Raw genomic sequence first — 23,854 nt, 5'->3', positions numbered from 1 at the left:
TTACTGTCATTTATAATACACCCAAAACCTCATTTCCAGTAGGCAAAGAGGAACATTTGGTTGAGGCATAAGGGATTTGTGCAAATGTTGAAAATTATTATTAACGGTAAAGTTAAGCAATGCCTGAACTTGATGTTAGTAAACAATTTGCTAAGTTAGAGATGTATCTCAGCACTGCAATGCAAAATAATGTTGCAACCCATTTGAAAGTTTCTACTAGCTTTACCATACAAGCACTACAAGATAGAGAATTTCATAGTTGACTCTAATTCACTAGCTTGTTCATTAAGATTTTGGTGGGATTCGGATTTGTTAATTGTACAAGAATTTTTATAATACGTTATGCATGAATATTAAAATCTGTTTCGTATTTATTTTGTAAAATTGAATGGGGTTTGGACTTGACTTGAACGGAATTCAAATTTTTTGAGTTGGGACCGGGTTATATATGAACCCAATCCGACCCGAATGATCCGTTGGATCAAAAATTATAGCCGTAAACCGACTCAACGTGATCCAATTTTTTATTAGATTGAGTTTGGGTCCAAATTTATGGCCAATATCCAATCCCATTTTCTTTGCGAGAGAGAGAGAGAGAGAGAGAGAGAGAGAGAGAGCGAGCGAGCGCCATATCCATTTACGGGGCTGAATCGTATCCTTCTGAACGGTGCCACGTGTACCAGCCCGCGGAACATGTTCATCAAAGGCGCTGTCCGCCTTCTTTCAGCTGAAACCCCACCACCGTAGATATATATATACATATACATGGTCGGAAAGTCCGAGCGCTCGCAGAAATACAAACGCGGAGGCGATCTAGGGTTTTCGTTTGAACCCTCAGCCCGCTGGGGCTCTCCACCTCCTTCGATTCTGTCCCCATCCCCGATCCAGGATTAGGTTTCGGACAATCCTTTCGCTTCGAGCAGCGATGGGGCGCTCCCGTGGAGTGCCCAACACCGGCGATGATGAAGCCAACCAGAGGCCAGGATCTCTTTATCACACTCCCTCACCTTCTAATTTTGATTCTTTCTTGGAGGTTATTGGTGTCTACTTGATGGAGTTTGTTGTTACTGGGAACTTAAGTAGTTTGATTGTGAGAATTTTTGCTGAATTTTGTGTTTTTGAGTTGGCATTTGATAAAATTAGGATTTTGGTTACGAATTATACATCGCCATTTGGCTAATTGTATATATGCTAAAGTTGTAGATTTTCAGAAAATGTTATCAATTGATTTCCACATGGATTTAGTGGATGAAATTATATGAAGTTGAAAGAATTCTAGACTAATATAAAATTTCTGAGAAGTCATGGATTAGCAACCTGAAAGTAATTTGATTGGTTAAACAGAGGCACAAGTGATTTTCTTGCCATTCTTTTCGTGATGGCTTGGTCTTGAGAGGAAAAGAGACTATGATCCTGTATGAGTCATTTTAGTGCAAATCCTGTCCAGATAATTTACACAGTGTTGGAAATGCACTATGAGGTACTCTGATGAAAGGTAAAATTCATAAAACTTAGTTGGTGGTTAGGTTGAATTCATAGAGACACCAAAAAAGTGGTCTTGCCAGTTTTGTGATGGTGACATATTGAGTTAAACTTTATGTTTCGAAATTTAAATATCTTTTCAGACTATCAAAATTCCCAAATATACGTTAGTAATGCAGATATGCAATTCTCATGAAGATCAATCTATCTATTGATACATTTTTAAATGAAATCTAAATTGCATGAAAATTTAGGAGTTCAACCCTAGCTTGACTTTCAGTTGACTATTTTGATTAGCTCCTCATTGAGACATGTTAACGGAAGGCACTTTCTACTTGTGTTGAATCAATGCATAGACATGTTCATAGTATTACTATGAGAAGAGTTTTAGTAGAGGGACATCCTATCCAGTTCATTATTTTCAATATATGGCAGTCAATGTAAACTATAAAGTGCCATCATTAGTTTGTTTTGCTTGTAGCCAACAAGGATTATGAATGCGAAGATGGTGATGGGAGATTATCTATGAAGTAATGAGAATCATTTTCTTAGAAATTAGCTACATTGTTTAACATGAAATACACAACAATAGGGATAATTTAATAGTCTTATGAACCATCATTTTATTTAGCTCATGAGTGCTGATATGTATCTTGTTTTCCTTCTCAACATATACCGTTGAACTGAGGAGAGAGAGGGACGGGAGTCAATTTTATGTGGTGTATTGGTATGTATTATTGTTTATATATTCGATCTATGATGATGTTATCTAATATTTTAGGGCCGTTTTGCTCTGGATCGTAAGTTCTAGATCAGAACAATTAGTCTAAATCCATTATTTAACAAGTAATTTTGTCGTTAATTTTCTAGTTTATGAAAAAGTTACCGGTCTCATCAACCATTTTTTCAAAAATTCCATTCAACCAACATCGAGTAATGCAAAGGGGACCAAAAAATTCCAAGGCATTATATTCTCAGCCAATATGAATGAGTTCACAAATCCTGTCTACGACAATCTTGGGGAGAAACAAGAATGAATGAAGAATATTTTGTGATCTCTTTCATTCATTTAGTGCAGAATAAATCCTATTGAGCATTTCTGTGTAATTTTTAGTTTGTAATACCAACATTGGACAATACAAGAGAGAACAAAGAATATCTAGTCATTGTATTCTCAAGTATATGAGTCCAAATTCTGTTTAGAGTAGTCTTAGGGAGTAAACAAGCCAAGCTTTTGAAGGATAGCATGGTATAAAAAGAATTGGATCTGGTTAACTAAAGATCAAAAGCATACATACCTCTAACATGATAATGTACAGGTTCACTCAAATTCCTTCGTCAATATTTTCTCCTGGACCTTTTGTTGTTTTTTTCTTTTCTGAACTTAAGTGGTTGATGTAAATTGAAGAAAACCCTATCCTTCCACGGCCCATGTCATCATTTATATTTGATTGGTACAGTAAAGATCAGACCAAGGCACAATAAGTCCTATAGGCCCAATCTTACATGTTCTGTGATTTATATAGATGTGATCGCATTAATTAGTACATCAGTTTCCTTTTATGTTATGCTTCATATTTGTTTTTTTTCAAGGTTTGGAATCTCGGTAGGGGACCTCATATGCCCGGTAGGAGGGTCAATTTGGTGTACCAATACTTTGTATGGCCCCTATGCTAAATATCGGTTCAATACGATTTTGGTATGGTATACTTGGTCCAGGCCGGTACATACTGGTTCTACAAACCTTGATTTTCTTAATCTAATGGATCCCACTCCTTTGCAAAACTAATATTAAAAGAATCAATACTGAGAAGAGGAACTGGATTACAAGGAACTCTGGTAAAGGCATCTAATAGCAAAAAAATTAGCAGGGAGTTTGTATAGCTAAGTTATTTTGGTAGTTAAAAAGATGTGTGAGAGATAGTATAGTACTTACAGGTTGAGGGCTGTGTATATGTCCATATGCAAAGGAAACCATATTAAGGGTTTTTTTTTTTTTTTTTTTTTTTTGTAACATTGCACTCATGCATGACATGCTTCTTGTTGGTTATCACATTTCAAAGTTTGAAATCAAATTTAGCAAGTTAGGGTGCTGATTGTTTAAGAGTCATGTATAATTGTATTTATAAAATATCAATACAAATACTAATTTATTTATAATATTTTTTATAATTTACTAAATGGTTACATTTTGTTTGTTCTTGCAAACTGCATTGATGTTTTATAGCGCTTAGTAGTGCCCATGTTGTATATCATAGTTTGCAAGGTTGACACACAGAAATATATGTACATGCGTATGCATCTCTTGATTTAGGAACATTTATCAATGACCTGCAAGGCATAGGTAGAATGAAGGTTTGACGAAAATTAGGGGTTTACTTTACCTTTATCACTAGCTGTCTAATTTCAGAAAACTTAATACATCGTAAACTTTTGTGAATGCAGACAATCAAGGATGATTAGTCTGCAACTGTGCTGTGTGAATTAGATGGTTTCCGAGGATGTAAGAAAACCTATTCTAAACGTCTTATGGGCTTTCTAGACACTTTTTAGTGGATCTGCAAGTGATTTCTGATAACAAAGATAAAATCATGGAGAAAGCTGGATATACAATGCAGATTTTGACAATATATGAAAGTCGATAATCTTGAGATAATGCAAAGATATGCAGGAAAAATATCACTGCAGTATTAATGATTTTGGAATCTAATATCTTTTTAAGAAGATTTTACAGCAGATTAAAGAATTGAAATGTGACATATGGAGAAAAATGAATAAAGGGAAAAAGTAGGGAAATGAGAGAATTAGGACTGCTAGAGAGGAGCAAAAAACAGCTGAAGGGGATGGCCAAATCTTGGGTTTCTTCTTTCTTTTCTAGTGTATTTTCAAGGAGATTTTATGGCGAAATAAATACTTAGAATATAATATAAAAGGAAATGAATAGAGTGAAAGGTCATAAGAAATAGAGAAGCAATTAGACTTTCAAAGTGGAATGGAAGATAGACTTGAAGAAAAGGAATGGTCAAACCTTGGTCTTTTTCATTATTTTCTTTCACCAAACAAACTGATGAATCTTGCCCCCTCTATTGGCCAAGAGAGTGCAAAACGGTTCATGATGGAGCACCTCTCCAAGTCCCGGCATTTAACTCTTAAATCTAATATAGAAGACCTCTTCTCCAATCTGAGACACACATATTGATCTGAGGAAACTCAAGGTGGCAGGAATATAATGAGATATGGAACAAAGTTGGCTTTCAATATATTTATTGACGATATAAGAACGCCTTTCTTGTATAGTCATAAGCTTTTAATCTATCAAGAAAAGAATTCATATGTTCTTTCTCCATGAAAAATGGTGTACAGCACTCTCTTTGCGACATCTGTTCAGTCACGTCACATAAAAACGACATCAATTTTGGTTATGGCATTTTGGTTTAAATTCCTTTGGCCCTTCGTTGAATGCCTTGCCAACTGTACAACCGCCCATTTCTAGAATATCAAACACAAAAGCAAAAACTCAATTAAACTTTAAACACCTTGCTTGAACTAATTCCTCTAACACTATGTATTTTCAGTAATACAAAGGACATCAGGTGGTCAGTCTTAACCATCCAAAACAGTTCTCTATTTCTAAAATTGTGAAAGTGATAACCATTTCCAAGCCTTGTCCATCCAGATAGGCTTTGATAATGTAGATCCAGCTACATTCAAGGGCTACAAATCCAACTGTTGTCTTAAATCTGCATTTTTCTTATGCATTCTCCTCCAACCCTATTGCACAAGTCCCCTGATCTTCATTCAAGATGGCCATGACATTCACTTAAAAAAAAGAAGAAAAGTAAAGAAAAAAGATGACCATGACATATCAGTCTTGCATCTATTAGTTTATCACTCAATGGCCATAGCATTCTCATCAAATATGCAAGCCATATCTCCCATCAAAAATTTTATCAGGGACCTCACTTCAATATGCATTCGCACCAAAATTACATTATTATAAGCATTTGGATATCTATAAATTTTTGCCCCCATCACGATGATTATCTAAATTTCCACTTCAACGTGTATAAAATTTGTTTTATAAATTAGCACTCAGTTCACAAATAGTTTACATCATTGAACAATCTGAATAGTAGCAATCAAGGTCCGCCGAACCGGTACTGCGACCCATACCGGTCGGTGCTCAATACGGCTTGGTACCTATTCGATATCGTATCGAACCGGCATGGGTAGGGCATGCTGGTTTACGAATCGACACACCCATTTCTTTTGGAGTTTTCAAGAATATTTAATTGATAATCACTCTTTTTGAACTTTTTTGATGATCTTAAATCTAATTTGATTTTTTTTATATTTCTTTTGATGTTTTTGATTTTTTTCATATTTTTATGATTCCGGTTTAACCGATATGATACATCTTATTGCTTTAAAATGATACAAAATCATAAAATGAATAACATAAAATATTCTCAAATCAAGTAGTGACGTAAAAATTAAAAAATGATACAATCAATTACATACATTTAAAGTCCAACATACATATCGATATCTAAAATCGGATCGAGTGGCGATGCCTCTTGTAGATATCCGGATTATCAGCATAGTCAGGAAGCACATTAGCCTACCCCTCTAACCAATCGACGTAGTCTTATACGTTCATCTCATAAGGAACACACATTGAGTTATAAGCACTCTCGGATCTCTCGTTGAAGTTTTAGCTCTGAGAGGTATTCTTTGGCTGATAATACGGCTGTGGAGGGACCCATCCGAATATACTGGCAGCAAAATTCGACTCGTAAAATGCTTCAGGCTGCATAGAAAAGTAGCCACCGAAAGATGCCTCAGACGCACCATATCCATGTCTATATCCGTATGGATTATAGGTTGCCTGTGGCTGCGGATAATAGGATCCAGTATATGTCTCGAAATCTGATATGTTTATGGATCTTACTCTACGTGCAAGGTCATCTGCAGCTTCATCGTATCCTTTCTGAATGACCTTGAGGAGTTTGTCTTCTATATGTAATCGTATCCTTGCAGGCTCTACTAGATCATGCATCGTGATCCCTATCCAGTGTAACATGCGTAAACTGGGACTCACCGATGAATTGAACACCATCCTGCGACTGTCTCATAAATAATGGTTTTCTATCCTCTACTTCCTCTTTGACTGGCAGATCTATGACCAGCAGAATTGTTATCGCTGCTGCTCCTGGTTTCTGAATCTAAATGTACTGGCTCCTCATTGACACTCTCCATTGGGACTGTAGGTGCTTTCTGTTTTTTTTTTTTGGTGTGTCGAGCAGCTACCTTCTTATCTTTTGTGTCCTTATCTGTCTGGCTATGTTGGGAGGATGTATGTCGCCTTCCTGATTGAGTCGACTGGATAGCGTGGTGGCCTTGTCTAAGCATTTTTCGATCATATCTTTGAGAGAATATCTCGAACAAGGAGTCATGTGGTGACTGGCTCTCCTATGGCTGTGGCTGTGGTTGATCAACTGGAAGAACGTGTGGAATATTGCATTAGGCCCATTGCCCTATATCGCCCCTAGCTTCACTGGCTACGAAACTAGCTGGTTGTGGAGGTGATCCTCACTCATTAAGCTCCGGCTCCTACTGCTGGCCCACAAGCCATTCGATTATAGGATCATCCTCATCAGCAACGAAAACACTATAGATCGGATCTGTATACTTGATCTCCACTTTAAAAAGCATTAGGTGTAGTTCACAGTGTCAACCCGGTTCAGAACCAGGTGGAGTTGGTGCGAACCGGCTGGTTTGCATCGAGTCTGCATTGAACCGGCCAATTTCAACCAATTTCGGCCGGTTCGGACACTTACCAGCCGGTTCCAGTTGGTAAAGGAGTGGTTCCGGTCGGCTTGGTAGAGGTTCTGGCGGTACGGGGCTGAAACCGAATGTATTAGGCGAATCGATCCGATTTTGCACTGGGTCGATTTGGCACTGTCTGAACCGGGAGGTCGGCCCGGTTCGGCAGACCTTGCTTTCAATTGTAAGTAATGTAGCAATACAAAAAAGAAATGTAGATGTCCTGAAGAAATCAGCAACAAACCCCTAAATGGAACGCAAATCTCCTAAAGTGATTAGCATGCACCCCTTTATCATCAAACTTATTTGACACCCAAAAGAAACAAAAAGAACAAGCTTTAATCTATATTCCATTTGCCACTAATGGACTCCACCTTGGACTCCTATGTAGACTGCAGTTGCAGTAGCACTTTTCATGTTATATTGTCCTGAATAATAGATGACGCCTTTTTAAACGGCCCAAATTGAACAACTCATCAAGGAGAACTCTTAATAGCAAAGCAAATGTTACCCTTTCAATGAATTTATTTCTTCAAGATTTTCCAGAATTTCATAAATCCAGCAGACATGGTCCAAATAGGCCTATGTAACTCTATGATTGAATGATTGGGATCTTCCACTTGTGTAATGTGCCTTTGAGTACATTGTGCCCTTCTTTCAACGGCAATAGATAATTCTCTACTATAATTGCATTTTGTAGATTTATTTGTGTGTGCACATGCATGTGTGGATACGTAGTTTTTGGTTTTATTTAAGTTGTTTGAATCTACTATTTTTCACTTTGTGTGATATTATTTCATGTTATTGGTTGTTAATATGGTCTGTATTATAGTTCTAGCTGTAAATAATAAAAGTTTGCATGCATCGTCAATATGATTTGAAAAGCATTGTGTTTAAGATACATATTTTAAATTTGGGCATGTTATATTTATAACTCCACCATATTTTCACCTAAAGAGCCCACAGGTTTGTTAATGTTTGTCTGACTAAGTACTCATTCTACATATGCTAAAAACATGCTTTGGGATTTGTTGATGTGGGAATGATGTAAATATCTAAGTTATTGTACAAATAGAGGGGATATTGTATTAGAAAAACATCAAATTCTGATTCTAGTGTACTAGAGAGAAGGCCTTGGTGCTTTAGTAAGGTTGCTCTCTGTGACCTGGGTGTCACAGGTTTGAAATATAGAAACAACCTCTCTGCATGTGAGGATAAGGTTGCGTACATCTGATCCTCCCCAAACCTTGTTGGAGTAGGAGTCTCATGGGATGCCCTTTTTCGATTTTGGTGTACAACATAGAAAGATGTTGATGTAATCTTAGAATAATTGTGCCAACAAATTGAGCAATGAAAATATGATATATCACATTCAGAATCACAACCATTTATGAAGAAATGGGCCATGGACATTTATTATACATGTAGAAGATTTCAGCAAAGCAATTTAGCTTCCATATTGTAGATAGAGTTCCTCTGTATGACAGAGCAGCAAGTTAGTTGTTTGGAAGGAAAGCAAAATGACAATAACATCAAAAAAATCAATTTAGCACTTTGCAATTATAAAAAAAAGTTTGGTTAATGAAAGTCAATTTTTTTTTGGTTTTTTGCCTTTGAGATTGGGGGGGGGAGGGGGTAATAGGAGGCCCTAAGGCCTTAAAATCTATTTAAAATAGCATCCAAAAAAAGTCAGTGATTACAACAGGTAATAAGTTGTGTGAAAAGGAAAACAAGTTTTATTGAGATTCTTTAATTAATCTAGATACATTAAGTTATGCTGAAGTTTCCTATGACTATTCCTCTTCTCTTACATGTTACAATAGTCATGCAAACTAAATGTCGGGAGATCTAAAATATTGGTGATTTTTTTTCCCTATAAAAAATATTGGAGATTGTTGTTGGTTGTTGTATGCGTTACAAATATTAAGGTTTACACTTTATAGTTTAAATGTAGGGTTCTATCATTATTATTGTTCTTCCCTTCAATGTGTTCTCCATTCAAGCATTATATGAGGTTCACATTAATTTACAGACAGTTTTATGATTTAGAAGTCTCATGCACCCAATACTTGTTGCCTGATAGTGTAGTCACATCAAGTCATAGATTCAAAATGATCGCAATTTATTGCTTATTGTAATTTCCTCTTGTATGTTTATGTATCCAAAACTCATGTGGTTTATCCTTTTGTAGATCAAAGAGAAGGCGGGTTGCTTCAAGTGGAGAAACTTTGGAAAACATGGCGACAGGTTTTCTTGCCATTGAACTTATATGAATTTAAGAACATAAGGATTTCTTACAAGGGCTACACTAAGCAATAATTAGGGCGCCTATTTTTGTTCTGGGAAGTGAACTTTTCATGACAAATAAACACACATCATGCTTTAGACTGTTTCTTTCCTTTTTTTACTTTCTTTCTAGTAGAGGGTATTTTCTTTCAAATGTCTTGTGGCTATATTTTTAATTACAAATATAAAAGGTTTGTTATGAGAAGCATATTGACCTAAAGATGTAAATCTAATTGCTTAAAAATCTTAATTATGTAAACTTTTAAAAGTGCATATTTGCATATTCATCCCTATTAAAGTGGAATGTGCTCATATACCACTTCAGAAGTATGAAAGTTGATTATATGACCCTTCAAAATAAAAAAAATACATATATGCCATTGCAGCATGGAAACATCCTTCACAAAATTAAAGTTGTGCTACTATTGTCTTACTCTTTTATCCCTTTAAGTCATACTCAAAAATTTGTTTCATTAATTATTTCTCCATTAGAAAAATGAAAACTACATGTGTATAATTGGCATGAAATTTCAGACATGAATCTTAAAATTTTTAATATGTTATATATCAAAGTGGGCAAAATAAATGATTGACAAGTTGATTACCTTTTAGCCTAGTGTAACTATTGTTAGAATTATGAAAATCAGTAGTCTGACATAAAGGGCATATATGCAAGAAACCATTCAGTTTATCCTGCATATTAATGGTGGTTGAAAATGAAGTGACAGATTTTAGATCCACCAGGATTAGTTGAGATAATGCTTAAAGATGCATGATTATAGATGACCCTTGAGATTCTCTATGAGTAATTGGTGGTTAGTTACAAAGTTCTTCCATTCGTTTTGAGACCAGTAAGCTTAGGTATCAGTGGGAGCTCTGGTGAGTATAAGCATCAAAATGAATTTCGAGAATTAGTGATGAGGGCAATGGGCGAGAATTTATAACAAATGTGGCCAACCTTAGATGAAAGCCTCAAGTAATATTGCACAGATAATGACAAACTGATAAAATAGTGGGCCAAGTTCTTTACAGTGTAACTATAAAGGGGTAAGGTTGTTGATGTAGATTGGCAGTAGGATTTAGATTTAACTGATAGCAAGGTAACTTAAGATTAAAAGTCTACGGTAAAACTTTTGACTAGTGGGCCTGATATGATATGGTGATTCTAGGATACACTGAAGTTCTGCAATATACACTCAAAAGGGATGAGTTAGCTATAAATGGTAAGGGTAGGGAGGGAGTGGCCAAGTTCTGAATGAGGTGGGACTATTAATGATGTTAGAAGAGGCCAATGCGTAAAGGCTAATGCTCATGGAATGACCAATATCAATTTTGTGAATATTCTAAGTTTATGGATCATATGAGCTCAAAATGTAGCTTATGGGACATGAAGCATATGTAGCTTATCCAAGATGAAAAACAGACTTGGTGCTCAAAATGTCAATGTAGCTGGTAGAAAATGCGTGGTAGACACAGTTAGTCTGACAAAATGAAAAGCTTGAAACGGGCTAATATTTAACAACCATGAGAACTCATAAAATGATTTAGAGGCTATGAAGCAGGTACTGATCATGGATAGTGGGAAAAAATGTAGGATCTGCAGAAAGTAAAACAAGACAGAAGTGCATAAAAGGATGATATGGATGGAATTTGAAATATCTAACCTGCAACAGGTGTGATCTGAAATGGATTTCAGATCTGGAAAGTTATATAAAGTTTGAATGTATTTCTGATTTCTATGCAGAAAAATACGAAAGAGGAACCAATCACTGCTTCCAATTGCAGTCATTTCCATGATAATGATGCTTTTGCTCGAGTGCAAATCAAGAATAGAAGTATTATAGACAAAAAAAGAGAGGGAAATGATAGGAAAAGCAACGGCATTCAACATTCATTTTTACTGAAAAAGCTGGTCACATTCTCCTATTCACCTTTTACTATTCCGAAAGATATAAAAAGGCTTACCAAACAGGACTCTTTGTTCTATTCTGATATTTCTATATGTTTTTTTTAAGAAATCAATAAGAAAAAAAGATCCTTTGGCTTTGTCAAAATAGAAAATTCAAATCTCAATAACACACAACATAGAAAGTCACTATAATCAACTCAATACATGATCCTAATACTTAAAACATTCCCCAACCCAAACATGACATGACGTAGGACCTGTACGTAATATTCCTCCTCAGAATAGGAAAAAGCTGCAAAATTAGCTCTAATGTTGAGTACCAAAATTGTAAGAATATACACAATATCTAGCCTTCTCCTAAAAGATTTGAATAAGAAACTCCTAAATCTTTATAAAACAACAAATTACTACAAATTAAAACAAAAGAAGTTAAGAATAACTTAATTAAACCGCACTTGAAACTAAACTATGTTAAGGGATTAAAGCTATTAAAAGATGAGCCAAAATCAATGTGTAAGCCATATTATCTATTGCTTTGTGATAAAATTATCTATTGCTTTAAAATTATCTGAAATTCTTAACTAATTAGCAACATAGTGGAACGAAAAGATCCTTCATATGAGCAAGAGATGGAAAACTTTATAAAGGCTTATCTTTGAATATTTGGTAAGTGATGTAGGACAGTCTATGGGAAAAGGGAATGTATAAGGATTTAGGGTAGGGCTGAGACCTAAAGGTGTTGCAATAAAATCGAACCAGCAAGGTCATGTTTTTGAAGGAAATAGCTAATGGGCAAGTACTATCTAACCCAAGGTTGAGGATTCTAGGGCTTGAATTGGGACTTTGAGGGAAGGTGCTGTTGAACAATTGAAACCAAGAGCATGTTGTAATTCTCTGGGAAAAATCTGATGTGCATAACATAAAAGGTCTATGAGAAATGAAGAATGTTTTTGATAAAAACGACTGGAAAAATGGTGGGCTGCGACTATAGAGAAAAAATGAAAGAAGAGAAAAGGGTAAAGAGAAGAGAATGATAGTATCAGATGCTCTGACTAGGAATCACACATAGGGTTTTGAAGGAATCATACATAGGGTTTTGAAGGTCTCACACTTCCATTGCAGAAACACGCCACAATAGAAAAACTGTAAGGAACCATCCATTTATATTAAGACCCCTATTTGTTACAAAAGAAACCATGATAGGACTTTCTGACTTCCTAAAATACCCTTGTAACATGGGGTCAGCACCCATGGAACTGTACCATGAACACCATGCTACGGTATCTGTGTACAGTACTGCTACAGTTCTTGCTCATTGAGCTAACCAATTGAAATATGAGATCTTTTAATCTCAGCCCTTGATTTTGAATATCCCTATTAAGCAAATAGAGATAAAAAGGAAAAATACATTATATTGACACCTAACTCTAATTCCGAGAAAAATCCCTGAGTTGCAGCCTTCAGTGCACCTAACATGGTTTTGGGTCTCCATCATTGAGATTTGAGACATTACAAGTGTTGGTTTCTTCAAGCTCAATAATGGGGCTTAAAGGATCAAGGAAGACTAAAAGTCAATAGAACTAGATGCTTAAAATTCCATTTTTTGAAGAGGATTAACAAGCTAAGTATATTTTAACAACCTGGAAAACCTAAAAATGGAAGGGAGAGGAAAGTGGAAGCAAGCAAGGATTTTATGCAATGAGAGATTTAACTCTTATCAACACCAACTAGCTGTGCCAAGTAAGGATTTGGGCATTGTGTGCTGGCGCAATGCCCTTTGTACTAGCTTGGTATGTACCATGCTAGTGCATGTTCTTTGCAAACACTAGCACTACATCATTCCAAGCCTCAGAATGCAGCTGCAACTTTGTTAGTGCCATATTCTGGTGAGGCATTAGCATGGTGCATACCTTGCCATTTTGATTGTGTTGTCTGGCACTTGAATCCATGACATGGAGTCCTAGAGTGGTTAGTTTGTTGAGCAATCACAATATGATGCTATCAAGGTTCAAAATCTATGAAAAACTTATGAGTACTTGTGGCTGTAAAGAGGCCTCTTATATCAGACAAATAAATGTTTAAAATATTTGGACTTGATGTGTTGAAGCTAGTCTGATCATGGAGAAGTATAATTCAAGGGGCAAAGGGTCCACAAGTCATTATAAGGAAGGATGTTATAATGAGTACTTTTTGCTTTTTAAAAGATTATGACAAGTTACTAGCCTTAAGCCCAACTGTGAAGGATAGGTAATGAAAATGTGTCTGAGATTTCAAACTAAGATTCCAACAATAGAAAATACACTAGGAAATTTCAACTCAAATCAATAGTAGACAGCTCGTACTGGAATTTAAGAATTACATTGTTGTAGAACATAGAGTTAAGCTCAAAATTTGATGGGAAGTTGGGAGAGAGGATTTTGAGAAGATTGCAAGCATGATAGATAGCCCCTAACATGATTGATTGGTGAAGAAGGATCTACAAATGAATTGAAGTTTTGGGACAAGACAAGGATTAAAGATTTGGTTCATCCTGGCGATATTGTACTAGACCGAAGAGACACTGGGTCCTTGGATCCATTTAGGATCTTGGGTCTCTCTAGACTGGGTTGTCTCGATCTATCTTGGTGAGAATGGATCAGTTTGTTGGTTTGTAGCACTGGGGATGGCATTGGGCTCTGAAAACCAATTTCAAAATTTATTTATTTTTTCCTCTCCATCCTTGTTTTCAGCAAATGTTTAGGGCCAAATGTTTAGGGCCAATATGCGACCATCTTGGTACATTTTTGGTACCATGCTGACCCAACCCAGATAGTGTGGGCCTTGATATCAGGATTTAAACTAAGATTTGTCATACCGGTCGGTGCTGGTGCATATCCAACCGTACCATACCATATCGATACCGAACAAATATGCAGTACGGAGGACATACCAGTAGTCGGTACATCGAACTGGATACTGTACTAGACGTACTGATACTACAATAGGATGGCACCAGTACAAGGTACGGTACTAAAACAACGAACTCTGATTTAAACCCTAGGGACAAGATTGCAAAGTTATGGTCATTGTTACATGTAGACAGTTTAGGAAGGTTTAGAATAAATTTGTTTCACATTGAAGGGAATATATCGGGTATTGGGTTAAATCTTGTAATGTTCAACTAGGATAAGTACAATGAGAGGAGAGGCATTTCTTCCAATCTAAAAAAAAAGGAGGTTCGAGACTAGCGGGAGGGAAATTGAGTTAACAAAAGACCTATCTAGTGCGAGTTTGATATAATGCTTGAAAGATGTTTGATTCTCTGAGATGTCCTATTTTTACAGAAGTAGTGATAGAGGTGACTTTGATGAATGTGCTAGGAGGTTCAAACATGAGGTTCAATAAGCCTCACAAGGAAATGAAACAGAACTCAGTGGGTTCTTGTGAATTTCAATAATAGTTGGCTGATCATAATTTATGAAAATTGGCGATCCTTGGCTAGGCCGGTGAGATGATGAACCAATAACCAGGGTGGTGGCAACCATTTGCACCATTGGTAGTTCTCTCCCATCCACGGCCCAGTATCTGACAATCTTAAAGGCATGCACAAAGGTTTTCATATGATGTGATGTTTTGATACTATGTAAGTTGTTGAAAATATTTGAGCAAGGTTCGCCGTCTTGGTACCAGATCTCATATCGGTGCCATACTAGCATTGTCGGTACGGTACAGTTCGGGATCTTTCCGGCGTACCGAGTGTTAGTACACCATCCGTGTCGGATATCTGTATCGAACCGGTACGGTATGCTCCGTACTGTTCGGTTCAGGCCGGTACGACCAAGATTCGCTATCTCGGTACCAGATTCCGTACTAGTGCCATACTAGCACTGTGTCGGTACGGTATGGTACGAAATTTTTTCAGTGTACCGAGTATCGGTATGCCATCCATATTAGATACTGGTACTAAACCGGTACGATACAGTATTCTCTGTGCCGTTGGATTCGGCTAGTATGGCGAACCGTGGATACGACAAACCATGTATTTGAGTAACTATGTGGTCTCATTGAGACAGCCAAAATTATGGTGATATGAAAACCTCACATTATGAACATGGCACCAAACTAAAAAGCATGGTAGAATATCATTTTAAGACTCTATGATGTGTGATTGATGTTAGGTATGTTGGACAAAATGCTAAGATGTATTAGCAGTAAGCACTTTGTACATTTGTATGCTCAACATATGTGCATTATAAAATGTGATTGTACTAGGATTAGATATGTTTAGTTTCGGTATATAAGATGTTTCACCACAGAAGGCATTTAAAGCATAATGCTTACTCAGGCGTAATATGAGTTGTCAAATTTAGATTAGTTCGGGTATTGGAATATTTGTCTAGAATACATTGCGAGTCTCTGGATTGTTGGGGTAATGGTGGAACAGTTGTTTGTCCCCATGTGCAGGAAATTGGATTCCATATATATTACTGACCACAAAGATGGAAAATAGAATTGTTTCCATTTAGGCAATGTTGAATCCTTCCATTTTCTTCTACTTTTTGTTCTACTACATATAAAATTATATATAAACTTAGAGACATTGGTCTTCTTTTATGTAAATCTAATCTCATGGTGGTTGTGTACTGTTGAGGCAGGTCCTGGAGCAAGTGAAGGGAAAAAGGCTTTGTATCACTGTAATTATTGCAATAAGGATATATCAGGGAAGATTCGTATCAAATGCACAAAATGCCCCGATTTTGATCTATGTGTGGAGTGCTTTTCTGTAGGTGCTGAAGTTACTCCGCACAAAAGCAACCATCCCTATAGAGTTATGGTTGGTACTTCTTTTACCTCTTTTTCATATTTGTTGCTTATCCTTAGCAGTAACTATCAAAATGTAGCTTGAGAAATTGTTTTTGACAAATGTTTAATAAAGGCCTAAAATGTTAGTCTTGAACTGATTAGTATTGTTTATGTTTCACTGCTGAAAGCCTGAAACCATTTGCATCTGAATTCATTTACTTTGTTCTTATGTAAATGTACAAATCTTGGAATGATTTGTATTGCTTAAGTTTCACTGTTGAAAGTTGAAACCATCTTGTATCTGAATTCATTTACTTTGTTCTTATGTAAATGTACAAATAATAGTCATGTTTGAACATATCTAAATCGGCTGAGGGCCTCCTGCTTGTGCGGGAGGTCCTAGGTATGACTCCTTAGATATGTGTATATTCTGTAACTGTCAACAACAAGGGCACCCAGAAAAGGGGAAGAAAAAAAGAGGGGTTATGATACTTGGACATTAACCATGTTCTAAATGAATATCGTTTATTATCTTTAACCACACCTTTCTTTCTCTAAGGTGGCAATATAAAATGTGAAGTGCGAAACATGATATTACTTTCAATTTTTAGAATACAAATTGATGTTATGTTCGTAGACATGTTATCAGGTCCTTGAGAGTTGGCTGAAACAGAAACTCTTCCTGAAACATTAATCTATATTATTATAGTTTAGTCACCTTGATATTGGTTGCAAACTTACATATTACTTTTCAAGATGAGACAGTATAATGGCAATGCATGTTTGTTTTTTTTAATTTATTTTTTTCATTTTTTGCATGTAAACTTAACCTTACACCATTTTGAAAGCTAATATTCCGGGAAATTATTTCTGTTCCTTGACAGGCAGTAAATATTGCAAACCTTGTGCACAACAAAATGCTTACTGACTAAATTACATCATTCATTTTCATAATCATTAGCATCATCCTTTCTATGTTTGATCTGAAAGAAAACACAGGTATAGTTTGATATATAATTCAAGACAAAAGCATAGCTTATAGAAACAAATCTTTATGTTGGACCAAACTCCAGCCTATAGCCTATTAGCCTGTCAGTTATATGGCTGTCTTAAAATCCGTTATGTGCACAGAAACAAGTAAACACCTAAAGTTTACGTCTTCGTTTAGAAGGTAACTTCAGTCTTATGCCTATTGAGGTCTTTTTCTAACAAAATAATGATAATTTGTTCTGATCTTATCTTGGTCTTCTGCTATATTATATTCAATGAATAAACTTTTCTTTTTGGAATATGCTTTATGCGCATCTATTTGTTTTATCAGTTCTGATGACCACAAACAACAAAGAATGCTATACCTATGTATCTTTACCTTTGATTTGTTGTTCAACTGTGTTTATGACCAGATATGCTGTTATCTTGTGCTTCATTAATTCATTGCAAGCAACTTGCGTCATGGTTTTCTTTTATTTTCCTTTACAATGAGATCCCTTGGCTTTGAAGCTCTTATTGGATGCCTTCTATTACTAGCATAGATTGTGAGAATGCATTTTGCTCTATATAATTAAATTTGTCATAAGGTTGTAAATAACATGGGATGAGGCCATCCTGGTTCTTTGTGGAATGAGATGCCCAGTGTACAGATGCTTAGGATGGTGGTTGTCCTGTCCCATTCCGGTCCATTTTTGACTTGTCCCATCCTGACACTTATGATGCTGCCCTGTACCAATACTGGTTGGATGCCTCGACTAGTATTTAAAACCATGATTTCCTATCTTAATGCACTGTTTTCCTCTTTGATGGTTATTTGAATTACTTATGAGCACAGAATCGCACAATGCTTGTTAATGAGCAAGCTGCTTTATCAAACTAATCCTTGTGTCTTCATATCCACTCTTATGCTATGTTTGGTTCCTTGAAATGGACAAGAATCAGAATGGGAACGGGATTGAAAAGCAAGAAATGGGAAGCCACATTCCCATTCCTTTGTTTGGGAATGTCATAAAAAATACTATGGAAAGGATTGCTCATTCCATTTCGATGTTTGGTTCAACTAACTATATGATGGAATGGAAAGAAATTTTTATTAGTTTTCTTAAAATATTCTTAACTAGAAAATATAAAATATAAAGGCCGACCTTGACACAATAGCATGATGCTCTATTATGACCTGGGTATCTCGGGTTTGAAACATGGAAACAACCTTTGTACGTGGGGTTAAGGCTACATACATCTGATCTTCCCCAAACCCTATAGTTGCAGGAGCCTCATGCATCAACAACTTAATCTTTAATAAGAATTTAGAGTAAACAATTACTAAAATTTATATGTTATTCAAATGCTATAAATTTTTTTTAAGGATCTCATACACGCAAAAAAATTCCTCTATTCGTACATATTGAATATCTTTATTTACAAATCAAAAGATCCATCGTCAAACTAAAACAAGACCAGGCTCTAGACATTAATAAAACTGCAATTACTATATGGAAACAACAGTATTAATTAACACAATTGAGAACTATAGGAAAAAATAAGAAGTTCATGAAAGAAATTGATGCATGTAATTCCACAAACAAATTTTATTAATGCAAACACTTGTTCTTAGTTGTTACAAAATCATTTCCATAGAAATCAAATTGAAATAACGCAAAAAAAGTTTTGCTTAAAATTCATACAACTTTATCTAGATTGTCTGCTGCTTCTCCAATCATCAAATATTTTAAATGCCAAATGATCTCTCCATGCACTCCATTGATCTAATGGCTCAACAATTGTAATTGAATCACCACCAATTTCATTGGACATTTGATTTGCGCTTCCACCTTTTTCTCTAATGAGTCTATATCTATCTCTCTAAAAGAGTTATGACGAAGGCAACATGCTATAGTGATTTGACTTTTTATCTTGATTGGGGAGGAAGGACTCCTTAAAATTGCTTAGTGTAGCTTAAGCATGTGAAGGCATCTATCTATCATGTTTCTAGGTCCTAAATGCTTCATATCGAAAAACTCTTCACCATTGTTTGGTTGGCTTTCTTCTCACTCTAAATTTAAATGGTACAGATGCCTTCTAAATGGTGCAAGCAGTCCCTCTCCCTTTGTGTTTCCAGCATCCACTAAATAGTAGCAACCTAAATTCAAAACTAGGTCGAGTAAGATGAACTTATATAAGTAGTACAGATGATTCAAATCAGATTTCATATACTAGAGATGTATTGTTTGCAATCAAATCTTACCATGTGGGACCCTTAACCCATTTCTCCTACTCATAGCATCTCAAGGCACTCTACTATCAGCAGCTGACCTCTCCCAACTTGGTAAAACATAGATGAATTGCATGTCTTGCGAGCAAACTCCTAAGATACTGGTAGTAATTTCATTTTTTCATGCTCGGTCTTGTTTTCTCTTGGCACGCTTATAAAAAATGATGTATGCCCCATCTGGTGCTCCTAGACAGTTCTAACGTAAAAGGAATTTGGTTCAATTTTTGTCATTTTTAAAATAGTTAAATATAATTAGTTGATAAATGATAGTCTTTTACCTCAAACCATTTCCATATTTCATCTATGGAGTGTGCAGGAACTGGCTCAGGTGACTTGAGCAAGTCTCATTGTAGTCTTATGATGGCATGCAAGGCATTATTAAAATACCTACTTACTGCCTCCCCTTATCTTTGAAATTGAAATTTGTTAACCCTGTTCTTAACATGGTGGGCAAGGATATGGAAGAATATGGAACTTGTTCCTCCATGCTTATATTTCTTGTTTCTTTTAACAGCCCGATGGTTCTAAGCGTGAAACGTAATTTATTGAATGTGTATCTACGCATCCTAACTTGTTCAATGCAAGTGACGTCTCTCTCAAATACTAGTTGGTTTGGAGTTTCGAATCTCTGAACAAACCTAGTCGCATATCTTGCCTTAAGACATGCTTCTGATAATGTGATTGCATTATGAAATTGAGTAGGAAACAAAAGATCCATTCACTAGATGCATAATATCCAACCACAATAGCAGCAGAGCAACAAATTCTCTTCCTCATTACTTTGCTCTTGGCCTAGTTGGGCCATACCTGTATTAAAAAATTGGCTTCACACAACTGCAATGAGGAACCGTAAAAGTAAACATGTAAATTTATCTTATATAATGAACAACAAAATCAGGAGGAGAAAAATAATGAAAGCAAGCAAAACAATAAAACAAGGAGCAAAAAGAAACCCCAATCTGATTTGGTATCAAATTGATTTTATGATGCATAGAATTAAGTCCACCTTTGAACTTTGATGGTCAAACAACCTATGAAACTGTGTGCTTATATCTTAAAGAGACTAGAAGAGATAAGTGAAGGGTAGGAGAAAGAAAAAGGTTTCTGCTTGAGTATTCATGGCGGATGAACATGAAGCAACTAATCCATTGAATATGGCAGGCTTGTTGTAGGCGACTACAAATACATGACCATTATAAGCTTTTCTTTAGTTATGGGTCAAGCGTACCTGTGGTATTCATTGAAGTAATAATGGGAATACAAGAGACAATGAACAAGAAATGATAGGATCTGTCTACTTAGACCTTGACAACAAATATCCTAGGGATAGTGAGCATCAAAAGATTCAAAACAACCAATTTCCTAAGGTTGTCCATTAGTTATCATTACATCAATGCATTACAAGCTATTAGATTACCAGGCTTCCCAGTGTTCCATGTCCTTGGAGAAAGCATGCCAATCAATAATCTATAATCATAGTAAAGATATCATAGGCATCCTCTTTAGAATTTGGCCTAATAAGATAGTCCATGATGTGCATTTAAAAATTCTACGTATAAGATTTATGGTATGTTTAATTAAAGGATGATAAAAAAATTGTATTTTTTTTCATGCTAATGCCATTGTTTTTGCCTCCTTTGCTATTCTATATCTTTTGTGAGTACGATATTGGGCACATGGAGAGAAGCATGAGTCCCAGATCTTTTTGAATTAGTAAAAACTTGACTAACTAGATTCTTTATAGTATATAGTTAAATGTTTTCTCCCATCAAATCAAAAAAGAAAATCAAGTATTATTAATAGCATTTATGATGTCTAAAGATGCTGAACAGAATGTGCTCAAACTCTCTTTGTAGCAAGAAGTTAACATTATAAGCTAGGTTCATGAGATATGTTTTTTTAAAAACATTGGCTACACCTATCGATATCTATGTAGGCTCCTTTCATCGAGCCTTCTAAGCAAATAGCATAAAGAAATCGAGCCTTCCAAGTCTGATATTAACTAGATCAATCCAACTAACTTGGGATTAGACCTATTCACAGGTCGGGCGGCTTGCCTGGCTCGCTTAAGCTTGGAGCTGTTTGGGCAGGCTTGGGCCATGGTTTTAGGCTTGCCAACTAGGCTTGGAAAAAAGACCATTTGCTAAACGGTCTAGACATGGGCTTGGGCATTAAATCCCAGCCCGTAATTTTTTTAACCCTAGGTTTTTATGATCAAATCCTAGGTTTTGTTGCTATGTAAACTTAATGAGAGAAGATTTAGATTCTTAGACTACCTTATTTTAGTTAGTATTGAAATTGCTGTTGGAAATATTTAGTTATTCATATTAGCATTTTTAATATTTTTAAAAATTAAGAAAAAATGATCAAGAAGCTTGAGGCCTAGCCCAAAGACTGAAGCCCGAGCAAGAGCCTTATTCTAGGGAACCAAGCATGGCCTAACAACTTTGTCTTTATCTTAGTTTTCCGGTGTTCCACTCCATGGCGGTCCTCTTACAATTATTTGAGCCTTTGTTCATTCTCGAAATGCCAACTACTCTATTGTTGAAGTTCATCCATTTATACCCATCTTTTCTTTGTGAAGGTATTCTTTTGTGTTAGTTGTGAAACGAAAAGCAACTACTTAACTACTCTGTGTTGCCTCTTGGTTATCAATATTGCATCATCTCTATGGTCCAGTCAGCGTCATAATGCTTGGTGCTATGTTTCATTTGGACTGGTTATGTCGGCCTTGCATGCTTCACACTTTTTAGTTAAATATTCCCTCCGATCTTATTGTATTAGTTTCATATTCTGCAAATAATATACGATGTAGGCCCTGTTATTTCTTACTATAAAGAAGTGCTTCAACTCATTTGGCCACAGCAATTTGTTTCTTTTGATGCGTTCCCTGCATTAAAGCTGGCAGGCATATATTATTGTCCTTGTTTTGTTACTCAAATTAAACTTCCGACAGGACAACTTGTCCTTCCCCCTCATTTGTCCAGATTGGAATGCAGATGAAGAAATACTACTTTTAGAGGTACTCACAGTCCCATGAGCCTTGTAGACTTATAGTTGTGCAGAGCCCTTGACATTTAAATGTAACTTCGAAACTAGTCTACATTGATTTGAATTATCTTTAGGGAATTGAAATGTATGGACTGGGGAACTGGGCGGAAGTTGCTGAGCATGTTGGTACAAAGAGTAAGGCACAGTGTATTGACCATTATACAACAGCATACATGAACTCGCCTTGCTATCCACTTCCGGTACTGCATTTTTACATTTATTCTTCATGCTCGTTCATACTCCATTTACATTATCAGAAGCGTGCACCTTCTGAATTCCTTTTCAATGCATGTTTCATAGGATATGTCTCGTGTTAATGGTAAGAACAGAAAGGAACTTCTTGCTATGGCTAAAATGCAAGGCGAAGGCAAGAAAGGTTTGTAACTATTTTTCGAATGAATCAATTACCTTCATTAATTATAGAACACATTTTCTGACATAATTCCCATATTATTTATATGGCACTTACGAGATGCTTGCATATATATATATATATATATATATATATATATATATGCATATGTATGTGTATATATATATATATATATGCATATGTATGTATGTATATGTATATATGCATATGTATGTATATATATGTATATATGCATATGTATGTATGTATATGTATATATGCATATGTCTATATGTATATGTGTATATATATGTATATATATATATGTATATATGGATATGTATATATGTATATGTATGTATATATATGTATATGTATATATGTATATATATATGTGTGTGTGTGTGTGTGTCTATATGTGTGTGTGTGTATGTATGTGTCTGTGTCATGGTTTGCCATGCCTATTGGTATTAGTATGTATCGATTGTACCGTATTGGTACCGAACCAGTACATAAGGTGTACTGAGTGTTGGTATGCTGATTCGGCCCCTGTACCAAGTATACTGACATAGTAATAGAATGGTATCGGTACAGAGTCCGGGTAATGAGACGATGAACATCAAACTATACTTTTAAATACTATAAATCTAGTCGTTGTTTTGATTTCTAAGTACTGTAAGAGTTAAATGAATGGTCTATGAACTTTGCTTTTCATTACAATAAGTTCATGGATTTCTGGCATGTTTTTAACAATGACTTAGAGTATTAAGGAGAAAAAAATAGGGGCTTTGAAATATCAAAGTGCTTAGGTTGCATTGAGACTTGAATGTACATGTTAAACTCATCATTGTAGGTCATAAGTCTGCATGTACGCACATATGACAACAAGTGAAAATAATATATG

At 35.7% G+C, this 23,854-nt stretch overlaps 1 protein-coding gene across 2 annotated transcripts in view; it reads left to right on the top strand.

Annotated features, from left to right (window-relative positions):
• The first annotated feature begins 768 nt into the window (after window positions 1–768).
• Window positions 769–23,854, top strand: part of LOC103700871 (transcriptional adapter ADA2-like) — a 37,316-nt gene continuing 14,230 nt past the window's right edge. The window contains exons 1-6 of one of the 2 annotated variants that reach the window (XM_008782766.4): window positions 769–978; window positions 9,500–9,555; window positions 16,138–16,316; window positions 22,504–22,569; window positions 22,673–22,798; window positions 22,899–22,974. In XM_008782766.4, coding sequence (XP_008780988.1) covers window positions 926–978; window positions 9,500–9,555; window positions 16,138–16,316; window positions 22,504–22,569; window positions 22,673–22,798; window positions 22,899–22,974 — 556 coding nt within the window. In that variant the 5' untranslated portion in view covers window positions 769–925. Of the gene's footprint in view, window positions 979–1,002; window positions 2,210–9,499; window positions 9,556–16,137; window positions 16,317–22,503; window positions 22,570–22,672; window positions 22,799–22,898; window positions 22,975–23,854 lie in introns of those variants that run through there. The other variant, XM_008782767.4, reaches the window with a different exon arrangement.

This window comes from Phoenix dactylifera, chromosome 16, assembly GCF_009389715.1.
Source record: "Phoenix dactylifera cultivar Barhee BC4 chromosome 16, palm_55x_up_171113_PBpolish2nd_filt_p, whole genome shotgun sequence".
Classification (NCBI taxonomy): Eukaryota; Viridiplantae; Streptophyta; class Magnoliopsida; order Arecales; family Arecaceae; genus Phoenix; species Phoenix dactylifera.
Note: the sequence above shows the minus strand (reverse complement) of the source record. Positions and strands in the feature narration are given on the sequence as shown.